Source organism: Equus przewalskii, chromosome 4 (genome assembly GCF_037783145.1).
Source record: "Equus przewalskii isolate Varuska chromosome 4, EquPr2, whole genome shotgun sequence".
NCBI classification, from domain to species: Eukaryota; Metazoa; Chordata; class Mammalia; order Perissodactyla; family Equidae; genus Equus; species Equus przewalskii.
Genome location: NC_091834.1, coordinates 28,427,217 through 28,448,809, shown reverse-complemented (window position 1 = coordinate 28,448,809; position 21,593 = coordinate 28,427,217). Strand labels below are relative to the sequence as shown.

Genomic DNA, 21,593 nt, shown 5'->3' with positions numbered 1-21,593 from the left:
AAGATTAAAATTTTATGATTCTTAAATTCATTTAGCTCTAGGGAGCTTTTAATGTTCCTCAAAAAATGTAGAATTCATGTTTGAACTAAAAAGAAATATTTGCTTTCCATGTGAAAGTGTATAACATTGTCTAATTTAGTAATAATACATTTGAATTTTAAGGTTTTCTTAATAAAAAAGAAGATAAAAATAAATCATAATACATCTATAATAAGTTAAAAACCTGTATATGATTATATATTTGAAATGCATTTATTGCATACTTACAATCCAAGATTGAAGGAATTATCATTAACACATTTTTGTTATGCCTTACAGATTTTACTTAATCCAGTTTCATGTGTCTTGAAAAGGATGTTTAGAGGTCTTATAATTTAGATATCCTTTGTGATGGCATTTTTCAAAAGTTTAAATGGAAGAAAAATGCCTTCCCAAATGCTTTGTGGTTCGTGTTTCACAAGTCCCCTTGTTGGCTAAATTTTGAAATGTGCAACATCTGTTTGATGGTCTTACCAAATCTACAAATAGAAGTCTATAAATACTTTGGGCTTCTAAATTCATGAATACAGTAACAAATTCCATATATGCAATTCTCAATGGCCTTTATAAGAGCTCTTTTCAGGGATGGTAACTAACTTTGCAGCAAGACAATACGCATTAAAATAGATGCAAAAAAACAGTTGGGCAAGTGTCTTCAATCTTTTCCAGTCTATTACACATAGTCAATCTCCATTTTTAGCCTCTTTCTCAAACTACACATTTTTTTGCACCACAATGGCTAGAACCAACCTCTCCGTCCCTGTTAACCGTTAGCAAAATATAGAGAGAGGATGCCCAGAATGTACTGCAACTAATATGATCTAAAACTAAAAACGAACTTAAAAACTAGATTCCTGTCTTAATACTTTTAAATTTAAAAAAAAAATCTACTTAAGGGATTATATATAAGTATTAAGAGAAAGAGAACATTCATGTGGATTTTAATTTTCAAGCTTAATCCTTTATCAGTGATGAGGGAAAAAAGTTTAATTCTATTTATTGAAGAAATGGGTTAATTTTGTGCTTTTTCCTCAGAATTTAAGATGTTAAGAATTTTAGAGTTTCTGGATGTTACATTCTTATTCATTGACATCCAATAGCAAAAAAACATGAATTTTCTGTTATCAATACTTTAAAAGACTTTTAATGCATTGTTAGTACATTTGTCTACTGGTTCCCATTTTGATCGTCTTGGAGGTATACTGAGCTGATTTTAAAAATCTTTTAGTCAAATGCAGATGCATTTCTTTCTATAAGCTCTTGAAGTCTTTGATTTTTTATTCTTTTTAATTCTTATGACAAATTCCCAAGAGACAATAGAGATACAATAACACCTTTTAAATGTAATTATTTTAGACGCACAAGACGACAAGATATAAGAAATGGAGACCCACTGACTCACTGTTCAGACTTACAACACCATGGTAAGTTACAACAGTTTTTGTCTTTTAACCTGTTAATAGCAGAATAAAATCATAGGCAATAATGCATATCCACACATATGCATGTGGGGCACACACCTCTTCCAGAACACTTAAAGAAATGCAACTAAAGAGAAAGAAAATCTAGGAGAAAGAAAATTCTAAAGAACATAAAGCACTGGATTACGTTTTATTACTGCAGGTATGGTAAATTCCAGCTTCCAGACCTTTATGAGATGTAAAGCTCAATTTTCTCATATTAACAAAAAGGTTTAAGTACATGCTTCTGTATACAGTGGCAACCTGAGAGTAGTAGGCAACAAAAATATTCATTTAGATACATCAAAGAAGAAAATGTGATCTTAAAATAAGAGCTGCAAATTATTCATTAATATGCTGATGATATAGACCCAATATATTGTTATTGGGTACCCTAGTCAAGTAGAAGCTAATTCAGATGCCTTCACACTGATTTACTAGTTTGATATTCCCTTGAACTGAGGATTTTGGAGGAAGTTCATTTTATGCTCCCTAAAAGATGTCAAGACCTCTTTAATGTCAAGTTGCTTATTTAATGCTAAAATATCAACCAATCTTCATTTAAAATGCAGTAATATTGTAGTATATCTCACTCCTCCTACTTCAACCCTTTACAAAAACAATAATGAGTCTATGCTTCCCTCTACTGGGGAAACTTACCAATGACATCACTGCTAATGAACATTCATGGTTAAAAATGGCTAAAATGTCAAATGTAAACATTTTACATGTACTTGAATATAATTATCCTATTAACTTTTTTGGTAACTTTTACATTAATCCTAAAATAAGGTCTGATGTTTTTGTAAATTGGATTTGATCTACTAATTCTCTGTATAGAATATTCTTGTTTCATAAATGTTAAGAAAATACACTGCACAAACAACACCCAGCATGCATTGGAAAACCCAGCTACCTCTCTGAAAGTCAGATCCCCCTGCTGTGTATCCCGCATGTGCTGGTGTCTGATTTATGAGCGTTCACAGTCTTGTTTGGGGGATGCCAATACCAGAGGACATGCAGCCACCAACTGAGCCTATATTCTGGATCCAGTTTTGCTTGCAAAATTTTCCTGCCAAGGACTTACCTGTCTGTTATTTTTCTCATTATAAAGAAAAAATATATCAACAAATTAGAGCACATGTTATCAGTCTTTATCTTTTTACAGATATAATGAATTATTGACACACCCTTCTTAAATGTGTCAAATGCACAGCAAAACATGCACTAGTCTTCCATTATCTATTTCACGTAAAAATATTGAATTATGATCAGCACAGTTTAAGCAGTGCAGTATTATGAAATATTAATTCATTATAAAGAATCTACTTGCTTAGATATGGAGAAGCTAATGATAATAACTGGAAGAAGAAGAAATAAGACAATGTAACTAGATCTCATTTCCAGTCAGACTTTAATCTCCATATCAATATGGACCTTGTTATTTTGTTTACTCTTATCTCTAGGGCTGTAACAGATACAATATCATGAATATCATAGATATTTAATAAATATTTCTTAAGTGAATAGTGTAATATTTCAAGCTGTAGCATAGATACTTGTTTTTATGTTTCAGTAGAGATTTGAACTAAATAGCATCTATTATTTATTGTGAAAATGATTTTTCATACATTGTTATTATTAACACCATCATATTCAGGAACAGAATCTCTCTTTTAAAAACATCATTATCAACCAATCCATTACCTAATAAATTATTATTATACACCTCTATATGTAGGATACTATGCTATGTTTTGAAGATTGCCAGAGAACTATGTATATATCACTGACATATATATATCTCACTGATATGTCTGTGTCTCTGTATCTTTATATGTATTGTAGGGGAGGAAGACATTTCCTCTTCCCAAATGTGGGTTCGTCTGGCCGGAGAACGAATTAAATTCACATGAGACAGAATAGCAAGAGAAAATTAAACAAAGCTTTATGAGGAACCATGGCCCGGGGCCTTTCTTCCCGAAGGAAGAAAGGGCACCGAAGAAGTGGGGTGCACATAGTGGTTATATACCCCCAAACAGGGTGTTTCACATGTGATTGAAATGTCCCTCCCACAATAGTCACAAGATTGCCCTGTCGGCACAGTGCTTGATGGACACAGCAGGTAGTGGTCTGCTATCTCGGTGGGTGTAGCAGGAGGCAAGTCTATCATCTGGAGCTGGGCGGTCACAGGTGAGCGCAGCAATCAGTTCCTAGCCTAAGGAAAGATGCTTAATCCTTAAAAAATGCCAACGTTGGGAGGGGGAGGGAAGTCAGTTACAGGAGGTTACCAGACTAGCACAATAAAATGCAGATTTTAAGTCCTTGCCTTTGGTATTGATTAAGAGTTTTTAGAGAGAAGGTCATCTCCTTTCTTCTTCCTGGTACAGAGAGGGAGGCACCTTTACAGATAGAGATTTACCTTACAAATGTAAACGTGTCCTAACAAAGGGCAAGTTCCATTCCTCAGAGCCTCCTTCCCTGTCCCAGTTTATCAAAAGCAATTAGCCTCAAATAATCCTGATGCTAAAGAGACATGTCTTGGGGTGGCCAATTCCAGGTCCCCACAGTATCTTACTGATACTTCTATTTGTTTAGCAATCCAGTCCCTTCAAAGACTCAGTATTTTTTCAAAAAGATACATATGCTGGAATTATGAGTGTACAATTATATAAGGAACAGCTGATCAAAGGCATATTCATTTTTTTTTTTAAGTGAGACTGTGGATAAATAAATGTTGTTGACAATTGCATGAATGGACTTTGGAGAGTGCTTAAGTTGTGCTTTGATGAAATTAGAATGGTGAAAGCCTATAGAAATTGGGAATGTAGAATTGCTTAGCTATGGAAAATAAAATGAACATGAATCAATTTTTCTCCTGATTCTTCAATCAGAATGCATACTGTAGGGAGGAAAGGGAATTGCTATGGTTCAGTATTATGGGTCTATTTTTGGGGTAGAGTCGGGGGTAGAATAAACAACTCTAAGTAGATGCTTGTGATATATGGGAGGAAATGGTAAAATAGTCCAAGAAGCTCTGCAGCAATAAAACATTCCTTTTTTGAAGGCCTCCTTATTCCTTGTCTGCTTGTATTGCTAATTGACCAAGCATAAAAAAATATACACCATAGATTACAATAAATTTCAAATATATGGAAACTAAGTCAGGAATTCCCAAATGGCCAGACTGAGGCTTATCATTAGGAATCAGTGAATTATCTTGGAATAGGTGATGTCAATATTTGAAAGTAAAATGGGCAAAAACCCAGAGCCCAGCTCTGTTAAATCCTATATGATGGCTTGCTAATGTCACATCTCACAGTGAGTAAAATATACGTGCTCATATGGAAATATATAAAGATATGAGATGCTTTCACAGAAAGCTGCTAAGCAACTTGAAGTCAAATTATACACTTCAGGATGATCAGTTCCAGCTGTAATGGTAAACATATTCTGTAACACTCTATATTTCACACATCCTGAGATTTTAACAGAGAGACTATATAAAATAACTCAGAATTAAGGTGGAAGAAATTTTACTCTCCGTGAAACCTTTAACACTCTCTCAGCACTCTGCTTCCTCTCATGTAAAGGCAGCCCTAAAGGTGAATTGGCCTAGATGAATGAGAAAAATCCGGTCTGCTTCCCCTTGGTCCAGCACACTCCATCACTGGTGGCTATTCACCTAGGGAAATTTTAGTATAAAACCCTAAATATATATGTGCTGGCAGATCTTCGTGTCTTCCCACTCAGACTTCATACTGAATGCTAAAAAGAAACCTCAGGTTGTTTCCAATACGTTACCTTCCTTAAAATCACTATTGTGCACACAATTGAATCTTGTCTGAATTTGCATTCAAGAGCACGAGTGGGTGAGTCAATTTACCTTTAAACTACCTCGCATTTCCTCTTTACTAAACAAGAATGAGCTGTACTATGAGCTGCATATCCAGAAAGGAAAAAGCTATACCATAAGTAACAACATTTTAAAAAAATTAACATCTTAGATTTTTTAATCTTTGAAATATCTTAGGTCCTAACTTCTAGTTTAACGCCATCATTGAATTTCACTTCATAACAGTTCTCTTGGCTGTTCTACATACATGCATTTTCTTTTTAGCTTCCCAACAATAAAACTCTACAGAATTCAGTCTTCTTAATTATCTCCATGACTAGCTCTTCTCAATTTCTGTCTTGGGTGGCATCAAAATCATTCCAAAATTTCATAAAATGTCTTTGGCAGTGTCATCTTTATGGTCTGCAGAGCTATACATTTAGTATTTTGTAGCAATGCTAGTTTGGTCTGTGCTTTAGCGTCTTTTAAATATATAGAAAATCCAACTATGAATCTGAGTATTTAGCCCCAAGAGAAGCCTCAAGCTTTGATAGATGAGCATGATGTTAGCTCTAAAAAATCCCTAACTTTAATAAATTAATAAATTGTATCAAGTCTAAGATGTCACTGAATGTAAGATACACCATTACTTTATGTACTTCTGAAAAAGAAAAGCTGTCCAAGATGAACAATCTAATAGATAGTCCCGCATCAAGCCAGGACACAATATGTTTCAGCATTAATACAAAGGAGAAATGAACTCCCATGCAGAAGAAGATAGCAAGGAAATTTGCCTGTTTCAACCATAATCATGGGTGGTGGAAAAAACACTCCGTGAATCACAAGATGGTACCCATGAATCTTTACTTTCTGAATTCACACCAACGGGGTGGACCAAAAACTTTAGACAGAGACTTTAACTTAAAGAGGTATTAGGGTAGTCGGATCTCATGTGTCTGACAGAAGTAAGAACAGATTTTTTCTGGGAAATAGCAACATCAACTCACATCAAAAGCAATTGTAAGACATATTCTGATATCAGAGACGTTAAAATATAAAGAAGTGTGCATCTTAGAATGAAATTATTAAAGTATTATTTTTTATGATTTCTGTAAACCCTTTTGAAACTATTTTCACTGGAGATAATCAATCATCACAAAAGTCATCTTCCAATATTCTCTTAGGCAGATAATTCAATTATTCACAGTATACGTGTGCAAGACATGCACATACAACCTGAATAAGAAGTTTGAAAAATTTTGCGCTGTCGTTTCTCCTTATTAAGTTTTTAAACATGTCAACTGAGATCATCCAATTGTTTATACACCTATAATTGAACTGTTGTAAATGGAAAGTTTTTAAGCATGCTGTATGTCTTTAAATTCCAAAATTCATAAGGAACACATATTAAAATACAAGATGGTATTTTCATTATTGTTTATAGATTTCTGCTTCAGCAACTTGGTATTATCCATCATCTCCTATCATAACTCTTTGGGAAAAACTAAATTAAACATTAAAGTCCATGTTTCCTGATTTTTAAATGTGAAAGTTCCTATGGTAATTTTACTCTGGCATATAGATTATATGTGCTTTCTTCGTAAACTGTTTGCTATAAAATTATGAAAATAAAACATATCATATGTTCAATATAAACTAAATAAATACTACAGTAGATATCTTCATATTGGTATTGCTTTTTAAGTAATTGAATTTCAGCCTGCCCTATTCTAGGAAGCATTGCAGCCTCTAATATCACCAGATACTAAGCACAGTATTAAATATAACTTTTCAGATGACTTTACAGTTAGCTCATAACACATCAATTTCATTTTCATATCTTAAATTAGTAAGGCTCTAAAAAATAAGATACTAGTGATTCTCTCAAATACAGTAATTACCTATGAATAATAAAATTAAAATACCTGGCCCTATTTATCTGTCTGTTGATGCATCTACCTATCTATCTACCAACAAGAACGTTTTAAACATGAATCTACTTGAATCTGTGGATTCAAGGAAGATTAGGAACTACCTGAATTGTAAAATTCTAAATGCTGTGCTCTGGTTGATAATTACTTCCCAGCATCAAAGACAGATCTTAATTTAGGGCATAAAACAAAGTAGTTTAAAGTTTAAATTTATCTTCACAAGTTGACAAATTGTAAGTTTAAATTTTGTCTAAGATTTCATTAGTTGAGTCTTTTTTGTACTTGACAAATGGATGTATTAATCACGTGGACTTTAATATGCATAGATGCATGCATTTCTAGCTGCATTCATGCATGCACGCAAACTCGAATTCAACATTTACTGGGAAACTAGTTGGTATTAGTATCATACAAAACACTGGAGAAACTTGTAAGAAGAATTATCCTGATAAATAAGCAAACATGATCCCTGTTACCTTATTTAGAATATACTGTAGAATTTAAGTACACTGTAGTATATAATATTATTAAATCAGTTGTTAACCATGTAAATAGGTCCAAAAATATACGTGAATATTAAAGATGAATGAAATTTTTGTCAATTTTTTAAATTTTTAAATATTTTACATCTTCTCAAACGACATTGATTCATCCAGCGAAATGTCTTTTCAGCTACTGCTACTTAAAGAGATATTATTCCTTTGCTTGAAATCAAATTAGATTCTTTTCTATTGATAAAGTGCCTGTTGAATTTCTGGAGAAAATCATCTTGATTCTAGTAAGGAAAATGTAAGTAATGATGCTTATACATAAGAAGTACATATCTACAATTTTCCTTGTCACTAAGAGTTGACGGGCAACATTTTTTTCCTCCCCTGAATAACCTTTAACAGTGAATATTATTGAAAAAACAATTAAATTGCAATATGATGCAAACAACTGGAATTAGATTTCTTGTTATGCAGTTCAGAGACAAACTGTATTTGCTGAATATTTAAATAATTTGCAACCATTTTCCCCTCCCCCAGTTTTTTTACTTTTATATTTATTATTTATGAAATTCAACTTTTTAATAACCTGAAGGAGGAGAACATCAAAACGATAACAGAGATCAAATAGTTGAATAAATATATGGTTCACCACCTTACTCATCTCTGTCTTTTCTACATGTTGTCAAATTTCCTAAGATTGTTACATTATTAACATTTCAATCTTGGGAGACACTTATAGGGTTAAAATGAAAAGTGAAATAAATGGAAAGCTGAAATGTGATGCCTTCTGTTTCTGCTATATTGGAAGAGAATCAAATACTAAATAAGGCCTTTAGCAACGTGATATTTCTGGCCAAATGATGGATATCATGACTTTTTGTTGTTACAAAAGGAAGCAATTTATTTAACTTCTTTCTTTCCTCCCATTCTTTCTGGTTTATTAGCCTCGTTTCATTTTCATAAATTATCCCACTAAAAGAGGAAATGATTAATTGAAGACTGCTTCCTTAAAAACATTATTTCTTGTCATTAACAGCTGTAACATATTATAGCATTGTGTTATTCAAACACACTGTGATGTTTTTAAAATAATCTTAATTTTTGTAGCTCTCAATTATTTTGCTGTATCTATTCAGATTATTCAACCCATGAGAATTCATTATGCCAATTTAACAACTTTACCCTTCTTGTCTACTGGTAATGTTCATGACAAAAGTTTGTATTCAAAATAGTTGCTAAATAGATTTTAAAATGGATTAAAATGAGATTGCTTGCTTTCTGGAAATCTACAAGGTTAACTCATTGGCATGGACATCCTTGAGACATACAGGTGTCCCTGGAGATGTGAAAATGTATTCATATGATTTCTCAAGTCTCTTTCTCTTCCTATCATCTCATATTTGGAATTTTTGCTTTTGGAATATACTTGATTAGTCATCATCTTTTCCCACCATATCTCAAATCAACTCTTGTAACATTATAAAACTTAACAAATTTAGATTTGAGATGTTTACATTTACTAAAAGTTTAATAACATATTCTGTCATAATCAGGGTTATAAACCTGTTTTTAATTGATTAAACTTTTAATCATTTCTTTTATGTACTTACAATAACTCTGTGATTTGAGGATGTCAAAGTTACATGAGATTTCAGCTTTTAAATGCAATGTAAATAGTTACCTAGATTTCCCATTCCACGGACATCAGCTAAGCGTTCCTGAATGCTTTGTGCCAGAATTATGGAACATGCAGTATGGAGGAAGATAACCAGATGAACAAATAATTGTAACAAATAAGACTTCATGTGCTCTAAAGAGATATATAAAAAAAGATTTTTAGGAAACATAGAAGAGGAAATAATTTCTTTGATGCTGGTGCGGGGAATAGGATTGATGCTGAGAAGAAGTTTATAATTTGTCTCAGTGTGGATTCTCAGTAAAGGCTTTTAAGTTTTGAATTAACAGTTGAAACTGTCACAAGAACAGCAATAATAATATCACCTCACATATTTAAGAATATTTCTGTATCGAGACATTATTTTTTATGTAGATATATTTTAAGAACATCATAAAAGATATTAAAAAGGGTTATAAAAATTTTATGTTGTCTATAATTGCTAAATGACCTAATATATTTAAGACAATTTGCAATTGTTTGATTAAAAACAAAGATAAGGTAAAGATAGCAATAATGGCACATAAGCATAGCAGGTATACTGACAGAGAACACAACCATGCATGCAGCAAGAACATATTTACCAAGAAGCTGTAAGGGTAAAACATAAATTTGTCTAATGAGTTGTTTTTTGTTTGTTTGGTTTTTTTTTTTTTGTGAGAAAGATTTGCCCTGAGCTAACATCTGTTGCCAATCCTCCTCTTTTTTCTCTCGAGGAAGATTAGCCCTGAGGTAACATCTGTACCAATCTTCTTCTATTTTCTTGTATATGGGATGCCTCCAGAGAATGGCTGATGAGTGGAGTAAGTCCACGCCTGGGATCTGAACCCACAAACCTGGGCCACCCAAGTGGAGTGTGCGGAACTTTAACCACTTGGCCATGGGGCCAACCCCTCTAAGTAGGTCTTTTTAGCTATTGTAGAGGGGGAAATGTGATCAACTAATCAGTCACAAAGTTTATTTTAAAAAAATCAATTGTTCAAGAGAATCTCAATAATTCCTAAAAACTAAGACCAAAAAGAAAAATTTCTCAAAGATGAATGTGGAGAAAACACCGCAGTGCAACGAACATCATACTCAACCACATTGTGACATAAACACAGTGAGCAAATCCATAGAGTACTGCTTGTGGGCTTCCTCAACGTAATCAGAGGAACCTCAGCCAACACAATTCCATAAAATCAATTATGTTAGGGGATTAACACAATGTGTTCCACGTAAACTGCTCTCAGATCAACTAGTTTAATCTAGAGTGAGATTTTGGGTTTTACCTAACCCTGAATTTGCAAGATTTCATATCCTTCAAGAAATCTTTAATCAACAGTGTTTTCTCAGTTAAGCTTCTGATTTATATTGGGTGATTACGAGCTCAATATTATATGCTCTGAAAATACTTATAGCTATACTATGCTGCCATTTTTATGCAAAGCTGTTTGCTTTAATAAACAGTCAAAATGAGAGTACGTTTGACATTCAAAGAAAAAATTGAAAATCTAGTAAGATTAGAAGACAAGAATCAAAATGTTGTTCCTTCGTAAATTTTTCTGAAAGAGAGAGAGAAGGAGAGAGAGACAAAGAGTTATTGGGGGCAGGGGGAAGAAAGGAGGGAGAAAAGGAGAGAGAGAGAAACATATTGTTATTGGACCTCTAATGTTTTCTGTGTTGTGCAAAATTTACTCAAGCAGTTGGGTAGAAGGGCCAGGAAAGGGAATGGATATTTACTGAGTGCCTTCTAATCATTCTTTCTAAATATTTATTTGGTATCTGTTTATAAGATGTCAGGTTTGGAGACATTAACAGAAAAAAAATGTTTACAGGTTGTTACATCTGAGCACCCAAATATCTGAATGCTTGGCTGAGGCCACTTTAAATGAAAGTTCTGGCCCTAAATTAAAAGTTGCTGATGATAGAAACATTCTACTGCAGAGGAATTAATGGAAATAGCTACACTTAGTGGAAATTTAGTTTTTGCAATTTTTGCTGATGGCAGCAGTACCTAACAGAACATAGAATAGGTGAATCTCAAATCGAGGAAAGACAACAGTGCCTCTGCATAGTGACTCGCTGAGAGTTAATATGACAGGACTTTTAGCTTCACTGCTTGCTAACTAGATTTTCTTTTGCTTTTTACTTAGACAAAGGAGAGAAAGAAAGGGCCAATTTACAGGGGAATGAGTCCTTAAGGTATTGGGAAGAGTAGTTATAAAGGCAAATTAACTAAAGCTAGCAGGCGAATGAACCAAACTTTCCAGTTATTGTTCTTATCTCATTCAGGTAGAAAAGTACCTGAATGTCAATGTTTCTTGAAAAAGACCATCAACTGTTGCTATAATAGACTAAAAATAACTTGGTATAAATTCTTGGTTAAATCAAATAACATCTTACATTATATTCTACTATAGGTAAGTAGAAGATAAAATGAAATATTTTTTAAATAGAAGAAAACATTTACTATCAAGAGAATTTTTCTTTTTGTACATTGGGAATCATTTGCTGCCACCAGACGTAATCTTGAAGAGAAACTAAAAACTGAGCAGGTTTTCAGGACTAAGAAAGGTTAACAGAAAGCTCTCTGTGGTTCAAGTAAAATGATTAAATTGATTGGGAAGAAGACAACCAAGTTACTTTTTTTAAGTGTACCTATTCAATGTTACATTTATATTAAACTCTCTTCTTTCTTATTATACAAGTTGCATCGCTCTTCTTAGCTTTGTGTCAACTAATGTACTGAGGGATTTAAAGAGTCCTATGTTTGAGAGCAATGATTTACTGATACCTTAGATTTCTATAGATATCCTTAGTAATTTAGACAGATTAGGTAAGAGACTAGTCAGTTATTATCGTAAATTTCTACAGGAAAAATAGGCCTGGGAGGTATAGCTGGTAAGCCAGAAGATACTGGTGGCTCACCATGTTGTTTGTTTCCAAACCCACTGGATTGTTTTTTCTATGTTATCATGCTGTCATATATCTTATGATTCATTAATATGTAGAGATTGAATGGAAAGTTTTTTCCTAAAAGTGAAAGGATTTCTTTTTTTAATTAAAATTTTTTCTTTTACTTTTTAAAATTTTATTGGAATAAGAACACTTAACAAACCATTCTAATTAGTCATGGTAACTCCTGAAATACAAGAGATTTTCCAGCCCCCGTCGGGCATAGAGATTCAATTCCTCTCTAATCCAGGGAAGCAGATGTCTTGCAAACTAGCACAGCAACATGTGCTATTCATAACGTATCAATTAAAGATATACAAATAATTTCAGAGGAAAAAGGAAAATGCTACCATAGTCAAAGTAGATATTGACACACAAAGATATATATCTCCAATATGGAAAAAAATGTGACTTGGAATCAGTTGCATATTGCTGTTTCTTTACATTTCAGTCATTTCCTGTTTTTTTCCTATTTCCAGGGGATTGATTTGTTGAATAAGAAGGGACAGATACTTCCCAATATTAGAGGAGTTTTGTTTCACACGAGAGTAATAGAGGAAGAGGCAGTGAGGTTGACATCCCGGGAGATAGAAAATGGAGGCAGAAGGTCGCCTGTAGGCAGGATGAGGATAGGAGATGATTGACATAGGCCATGTACAGGAATTGGATGGAAGCAGGATTTTGGAAAGCTTTAAGTGTAGTGAGAGCAACTCATATTGTCTATGACAGACAGAAGTACTCAGTTGATTATAACAAGAGTAAAACTGTCAAAGTGATGCCAAAAAAGGGAGGAAACATTTTTTTTTAATTAAAAATCTCGCTGAGTTTGAAGTAGAGAACAAAAATTTTTCAACTGTCTACACTGTCAGCCCTCTATGCATGTGAAAATGTATTTATTATTTTCTAAATTAACTTAATGAGTTCCAGATTGTACAGGATGTCATAATGAAAACAGGATTATACAAGATAATAAGGAGTTTTTCCTCTAAATGAGTTTTACCTAGACTCCCTGTGTCGTGCTTTTGATCTTCACTGTGTTTCATTTACCACATTGAAGGAAGTTACATAAAGGATAAAATAATAGAAACTTAATCAGGAAACAGGTTTCCTCATTGCCGCATTTTAATATATTCGCTTTAGCCTAATTCTTGAAAATAATAAAAGATGTGTCATTTTAAAATAAGGACAATGGAAACCACATTACATTATAATTGTGCATCTTTCCTCAGAGCCATCCCAAATATTTCACACCAATTTATCTTCAGAACAAACTTGTGGATTTTTTAGGGATTATTGATGGGGAGTATAAACTTCCTGAATTCTACTTGTATTCTGTAAAATACCAGATAAATATTATTGGCTAGTGAATTTAATTTTACAGATGAGAAAGAAACACAAAGAGGCAAAATAATTTCTCAGAAACAGATTCTTGTTTCCAAAAGTGCTGTAGAGTAAGTATGACTATTGTACTAATAGCCCAATATGAGCTGGCCCCATTCGTCACAGCATAGAGTTTTATGGTGAAAATAATTTCTTGGTGCCCATTATCATGGCGTATAAAGGTGTATAACTATACTCCACACATGACTGATTTTGTTAATGTAATGCTTTTTTCTGGTAGACAAATCTCTGCATATGCTTTACATAACCCATACAAAAATAGTCTATTTAGGTAGGCACTTGGGTTTTGAAACCTTACATCCATGACTTTGCTGTCATCCTCAATCAATTTGGAAAAACTTCCAACTTGGCAACCAATTTATCTCTTGAATTGCCAAATAAATACTTTGGAAAGTTAGGTTTGCTTGTCTAACATTTTCTCATTTTATTTCCTCTTCACTGGCCAGATAATCACCATGGCCACAGTCTTGAAGAAAGAATCATCTATGGAGTAGAAAATAGTAGCACATTCCTGGAATGCAGTCCAAAATCGCAGCGAGCTCTGGTCTATTGGCAATTCCAGAGGCGAAACGAAGAGCAGAAAGAAGAGGTATAGGGATGAAATTGACTGGCTTATTTCTATCTAACATATACTGTTAAATGACCCCAGCATGGTTGACCTGAGGTGGGGGGAAAGTACTGTGAATCTTTATCCTTTTCTTAACCCATCAATAGCTCATTCATTAAACAAGCATTCACTGAAGGTTGATTACATGGCAGGTTTTGTGCTAGGATTTGAAGAAACAAAGGTGAACTGGTAAGAGTTTTATCCCAGAAGCAATTTGGGGATATACTTTAGAGTCTTCTTTTCTTCCTGTAGTTATCTTCAAAGCAATTATGTTATCTATATTTGTGTACAAAAAGAAATAAAATAAAATCCTCCTACTAATTTTAACTTTTGTTCAATTAATTCTGCTATCCAAAGGTACTTTCCTTTCTCCATTAGCTTCCTCTTCAAATGGGGAGGGGAAATTTGAGGAAGGGAATAGTAGATTTTGGGTGAAGGATCTGAGGCCCCAGTATGAAGTCTGATACGAACTATATATGTTGCACCAGACAGAGCTTCCTCCTCACTGGATCCCTTTATTTATCTGTAAAATTAAAGAATTATACACAGAAAATCTCAGTGAGTACTCTGGGTCTTTAAAGCTTTTTAAAAGCATTAAATAAGAATAACCGAACTATGTAGATGATTCGTAAATGTATTATGTGCAGACATTGTGTATTTTACAAACATAATCTGAATATAAAGGTAAAAATCCTCCCATTATCTTTTTTGACATTTGAAGAAGGCTTTAAACATGTGATCACATCATACAAATGTCAAGGCTGATTTTATATATTACCAGCTTAGGCTTTCAGAGATCTCTGTTATAAGCTGTTTTCAAAATAAAACTGAAGTTAGATATACTCAGGAGCATATATTCATATTTATGTCACATCTAAAACCTAGGTAATTTAATATTTAATTATTAAACATGTAATCCCATGCTTTTTTCTGCTTGCTCAACTGCTGATTTTTTAATTTTATTTTTTAAATCTTATTATAAATTTATTCTAATGCTACATTGCTTTCTGGCATTATAGTTCTGCCTTTCCAATTCCTATATTTAATGTTAACTTTCTCCTATATTTATATACCTTCTTTAAAATCTATAAAATAAAGTATATCATTGTCCTTTCTTCCCATTATCTTGAGTATTTTAAATTATTATAATGAGAAATTCAATTAAAACAGTAGACAATCAATATTTTGCAATGTATCTTAAAAATAATTGACAGAGATTTTCTTTTCCCTCATGGGAAATGCTATCATTTCTCTTCAGTTAGAAATTTTATTAACTGTTAAAATGTGCTTCAACACATAACATAGATTTTTACTGAGACAGAGTTTCAGAATTTATATTTCTTTTAAATATATATATTTTGTTACGATCTTTTTTCCTTCTGCTAGATCAGAGTAGATGATCACATCATCAGGACGGAACAAGGCCTTCTACTCCGTAGTCTACAGAGGAAGGATTCAGGCAATTACCTCTGTCATGCTGTGGAACACGGATTCATGCAAACTCTTCTTAAAGTCACCCTGGAAGTCATTGACACAGAACATTTGGAAGAACTTCTTCACAAAGATGATGATGGTGATGGCTCTAAGACCAAAGAAATATCCAACAGCATGACACCCAGCCAGAAGGTCTGGTACAGAGACTTCATGCAGCTTATCAACCACCCCAACCTGAACACAATGGATGAGTTCTGTGAACAAGTGTGGAAAAGGGACCGAAAACAACGACGGCAAAGGCCAGGACACACCCAAGGGAACAGCAACAAATGGAAGCACTTACAGGAAAATAAGAAGGGTAGAAACAGGAGGACCCACGAATTTGAGCGGGCACCCAGGAGTGTCTGAAGTGCATTACCTCTAGAAACCTCAAACAAGCAGAAACTTGCCTAGACAATAACTGGAAAAAATGCAATATACATGAACTTTTCTCATGGCATTACGGGGATGTTTACAATGGTGGGAAATGCAACTGAGTTCCACCAATTATAAATTAAGTCCATGAGTAACTTTCCTAACAGGCTTTCCTCCTAATTCCAACATCTAATAGAGGTCAGGTGAACACAGATGTTCACTTTAGCAGACTCAATGTTTCCTACGAGATTTCATTGTAGAGGTTTCACTTTCTTCTTTGCCTGAGAAATAAAAATGTCATTTGCCATATTGCCATCTAAAGAAGAAAAACTGCATTAGTAAAGCCATTTTATTGAACTAAAAGTTTAAAATAAACTGCATGGATTTACTAAGCTGATGAATATTGCAAAATGTGGTTGGATTCAAGGATATTTTTTGTCTACCAGCACTCATGTTTATATGTACTAGAGGAGTAAAACGATACTAAATGAAATGGTCTGTGGAAACATAAAAAAACATAAACCATTCATCCTCTTGAAGAAAAATGGACTACACTGATCTACTACTGATGTCTTCTTTCAGCTTTGACCTAAAGATGTATTTTATTAAAACTATAATTTAAATGTACCATGACAAATATGCAGTAAAGTTTAGCTTTTTTCTAAGCTAGAGTAGGTCTTTGTCTTACAATTATTGTGCTATATAGTTTTTGTTTAAAAAACCCCAGTTGTGTGCTGCTTTTTTTTGACATTTTGTCTTCAGTTCTGAGAGGGATAGCCAGTATTGTCCTAGAAACATATATACATTATTAACAATTAATTCCTAAAACCTGGATATAAATTATGCTTTATTTCTCTGAGGAATTCAAACAAATAACACCTCCCCTTGTTTAAGCATTATCTAACTTAATTTTAACCTGCATAATGTCCTTAGAAAAACAGAGCATTTAGCTAGCAAAAAAGGGAAGAAACAAATTGATTTGTTAAATGCATTTTTTTGTACCTAGTAGATTAATGAAGAAAAAAGGAACTGCATATTTCATGAAAATAATAAGAATTATCTTAATATAATGTTAATAGAAAATGTCTCTTAATTCTGTGCTTGAATCTCTGCATGATATTTGAGACATAAAAACTCTCTCATGATTCCATTAGGAATCTGTGCCACTTAATTTTTTTTGAAAAGACAGAGATCAGTAATATTCAGAACAGCTTAAAAGTAAATTTCCCAACTCTGTCTACATCTGTATCAGCTGCCTCTTATCTCACCATGTTTAAGACAATTATCTGTCTAAAGAACACGTGATTCTTTTCACATCAATGGGAATGACTTTTATACAAACTATTTTCCAGGATACAACCACACTCAAAGCATGTTAAACCCTTTGTCATGTCTCAAGGATGTATAAGACCTTCAGCCTTACAATATACTCTCTTTTGCACTGCACTCACCTTTCCCAGACTCCCTCCCTAGGGCCTTCATCATGCACAAAAATGCAAAGGAAACATCTCATTGCCAATTAATGAAAGTGACATTGAAATTCTAACTCTAGCTGTCTTGGGATTCTAATTAACTGAGCATTAATTTCTCACCTCAGACTACAGTGAATTTTTTAAAAATTCTCTATCAGCTGAAATATTTCACAGATGGAAGCTCATGTTTCAGTTTTAATCATTACTTTGAATAAGCAATTTGTTGATGCTTGTTTCAAATGAAAGTCTAAAAATATTCTACATTCAATTTTAGGCTCCATTGATTAATACAGTGTTACTTTTGGAAGTACATCGAAGTACATCCTCAAATGGTAGCTGAATTTTAAATTATTTGAAGGACACACTCCCTGTAGAGAAAAAAAAAAGTGTTTGAAATATAAATCAACGAACAAACAGTGCTCCAAAAAATAGGTCATTCTTTTATTTTCATAGAGTTTCTTAACTGTACTAAAATTCAGTGTTGCGTTTCATTCTAAATTTGCAGCTACATCAGATTTATTTGCAATAATAGAAGTATCTTATAAGTCCTTAAAAATAAAGGATTTGAAGGGATAGAGGTTCTATGATAACTTTGGGAGGCCTTCCAATGGCTGAATGCATTTTGTTTAGCATTGTAAAATATCCATAGAAAGAAATTCTAGACTTCAATTAGAAGAAACAAAAACAAACAAATTTACTGTCATGTCTCTATAAACCATCAAATCTATGTTTTCAAAGAAAATTATAGATTTAACTTGCAGGTAAATAACTCATTGCAGTCATAATCTTCTGCCAATGTGTATTGAGAGGGGGCAGTTTGCACAAAAAATAATCGAAATCTCATTTAATTTAGTTTTAATAGGCTTTGGTATATGCATGTATTATCAGAGTTGAAACTTTGTTAAGAGACTCACGTGACCTTAAGCAAATGATGACAGCAGTCTTAAGGTAGGAAAAAGGTACATTGCAGCGGAGAAATTATGGCCCAGTTGAAATCAAACAAAAAATGTAAATGCATGTAAATGCACACTTAATGCTCCTCTTTATGTATTACTTAGTGACTTTTAATATGTGTTTAATATTTTTGCTACCTACACATTAGGCAAAAGAGATGTAAATAATTTTGAAAAGAAGAGGAAGAACAGTATAAAATGCAACTTTTTATAGGTACTCAATTTCAATGTGTTCAACATCATCCTAAAATGCAAGATTTTCCCACACAGGTAACAAAGTGGTTTATGTGCTATTTAAGGGCAGAAGGTGTGTGCCCATTCAATACGCATGTTTTTTGCCAGGTAGTAAATATGTTCCATATCTGTATTTATCATTGCATTTCAGATGGGAACTAGAAAACTGGAGAGAAAAATGTAATGAAATTGCTGCTGTAAATTATTCCTTTTAGCATGTATTCAGTTGCTAAATACACATTTCTTCAAAAGATTTGAATTCAGATGTCTTTACTGTTCCCCATAGCATATGGTGTCAAGGAACATAAGTTTAGAAAATGTTGAGAACCAGAGCCAGGTTGCTACATAATCAGCTAGCAGATTTCTTCATTGTAGTCATCTGTAAACTGGGTTCTATTATGGTGACGATGTGAATTTTTATGCCCTTTAATTTAAATATTGTTACATTTATGTCATACCTAAAAAAGAAATATGGGGATGAAATCCTATAATGTGTCATTATGATAATCAGTTTGGTTTCATTCAAGATCTACAAAGATACCCAATAATTGTTATTGAAATTGCCTATCCTGAAGGTCATAAGCAAGCATTTTATTAATATGGAGTGATTAGTATAACATTTTGAAATCTTTGGTTTATGAATTCATTTTTTAAACACAATTTGCATTCATTTTAATGGAAATCTATCAAGTTTCATGGTTTCAAAGACACACTTAACAAATAGAATTCAATGTCATCTTATTGTGTTATAGTGTGTTAGCTATAAATTGGCCTTATGCCAGAGACATCCATTCTTTTTATTTTCACTTTGTTTGTAATAGTTATTTAAAGTCGGTGAATGTTTGCAAAATGCACGTTTCCATAAAGAAGAAAACATTATTTTTCAAAAAATCTGCAAAATGCTATTAGTTTATTTGATTTCTAACAATTTTCTTATTCTAGTTAATTAAAGAAACATACCTCTTTTAAGTTAATATAATAAGAGGACCTATAAATGAAAGAGAATGAAGTCACAGAAATGGTGCCTCATATAGTATGGCCATTTTCAGTCAACCTGACCAAAGAAACACATTGGTTTTTGTTTCAAATACGCAAGCACACACAGGCACAGGTACCGAATTAAACCAAACCAAACAAAAAGACGATTTTGAATATAAAGAAATTGAGCTTCTAGACACTTTATCTTTTACAACCAGATTCTTATCCATTCAATTAAATTCCAGTGATAGATTTTGTCTGTGTACTATGTAATAGGCACTGGTAAGTGATGAGGATATTCAGATGAGTGAGACATAACCCCTATCCTCAAGAGTTCACAATGAAATAAAGAAAACAAAATGGCCTTACATCATCTTCTCTGGCAAGTCTTTCTTGATCCTCGCATCCCTAGGTTAGGCTAACCACCTTGTCTGTACTAAATTTGTGCTTTCTATATACGTTTTATTGCCACACTTATCACGAAGTATAATTTCTTTGTTTACATTCCCATCTCCCTTTCTAGACTGTGAGCTCCTTGAGGACAGGATCTAATTCATCTCTGCCCTCAGTGCCTCACATGACACCTGGTATAGGAAATACCAATATACATAAGTCATTGTTGGAAAGAACCAGGTTACAATGTGACAACTGCCAAATGCAAGCTCATAATAAAAGTGCTATGGGATCAGAGAGTAGGAAGTATTTAAATTGTGGAAAGGGATCACGGAAATGTTCAGAAAACAATACAGGCTGTGAATTGAAATATAAGTCAGATTTTCCCAGGTGAAGTAAAATGAAGGGCCATCTAGGCAGAAGACATAAGGAGAATGGAAGATAGGGTGAAAAATACTTTTATTCTGGGAAAAAGTATTCTCTGTGCTTGTACGAGCCCAGGCTTCACAAAGAAGAGTAAAATGTCCCATTACTATGAGTCAAGATGTTACATTTGTTTGGTTCTTCTTGGATTTTGATTTATTGCCCTCTATTAGTATTCACATTCTCATCACTGGCACATGGTGGCATTCACTCTGCTTCCTTCCATCCCTTGACCTCTTTGCTCTCCCTCCCTCCTTTCTCTCTGAGTGTTGACCACTTTTATCTTTACTCAGCTGGAGTCATAGCACTGGGCAGTGTCCTCACAATTATCTTCAAACTAATCTTTATGCCATAATCTCTTCTCCAGTTCAACCTGTCGTGCTTCAGCTGGGATTTGGAGACTAATGGCTGGGAGAAAATAGCTTTACCAGGTTGACCCCTCTGTGCTGCAACACAGTTCAGATGAAGTTTCTCTTATATTTCACCTGCCTTCAGGATTACCTCCCTCATCTAGTATTAGATGACGTGGCCACAGGTTCCAACATCGCCTTGCTAATTAGCAAGGTGACTCACAAACAAGACTTCATGAAAGATATCATTAAGATATGAAGCCCGTATTTGTTCAGTGGATACCCTAGATGGGGTACTTCAGGGCTAAACAATGATGCAGGTCAAGTTAACACAGATAGTTGACAGGCAAAGTCTCCTATTTTTTTTCTTTAAACAAAAGAAAAAGTTTTAAAAAATGAGGAGGCCTAGCTGCATCTTGAATCTGTCAACTCCACACCACCACTATATTAAACTGTCAAGTTTTTTCTCTTGTAACAAAAGAATGTATTTTATGTCTCTTAATGTAAACATTATACTTGTAGACACACTATTTATTTATATGGTACCTAAGCAAAAGTTTTCATAA

General features: G+C 33.5%; 1 protein-coding gene across 3 annotated transcripts in view; it reads left to right on the top strand.

Moving 5' to 3' along the window:
• The window catches only part of SEMA3A (semaphorin 3A), a 450,731-nt gene extending 430,502 nt beyond the window's left edge, over window positions 1-20,229 (top strand). For 2 of the 3 annotated variants that reach the window (XM_070617315.1, XM_070617316.1), the window contains 3 exons: window positions 1,396-1,463; window positions 14,216-14,358; window positions 15,763-19,134. In XM_070617315.1, the coding sequence (XP_070473416.1) occupies window positions 1,396-1,463; window positions 14,216-14,358; window positions 15,763-16,218 (667 nt within the window). In that variant the 3' untranslated portion in view covers window positions 16,219-19,134. Of the gene's footprint in view, window positions 1-1,395; window positions 1,464-14,215; window positions 14,359-15,762 lie in introns of all 3 variants that reach the window. The other variant, XM_008527521.2, reaches the window with a different exon arrangement.
• The last annotated feature ends 1,364 nt before the right edge of the window (window positions 20,230-21,593 follow it).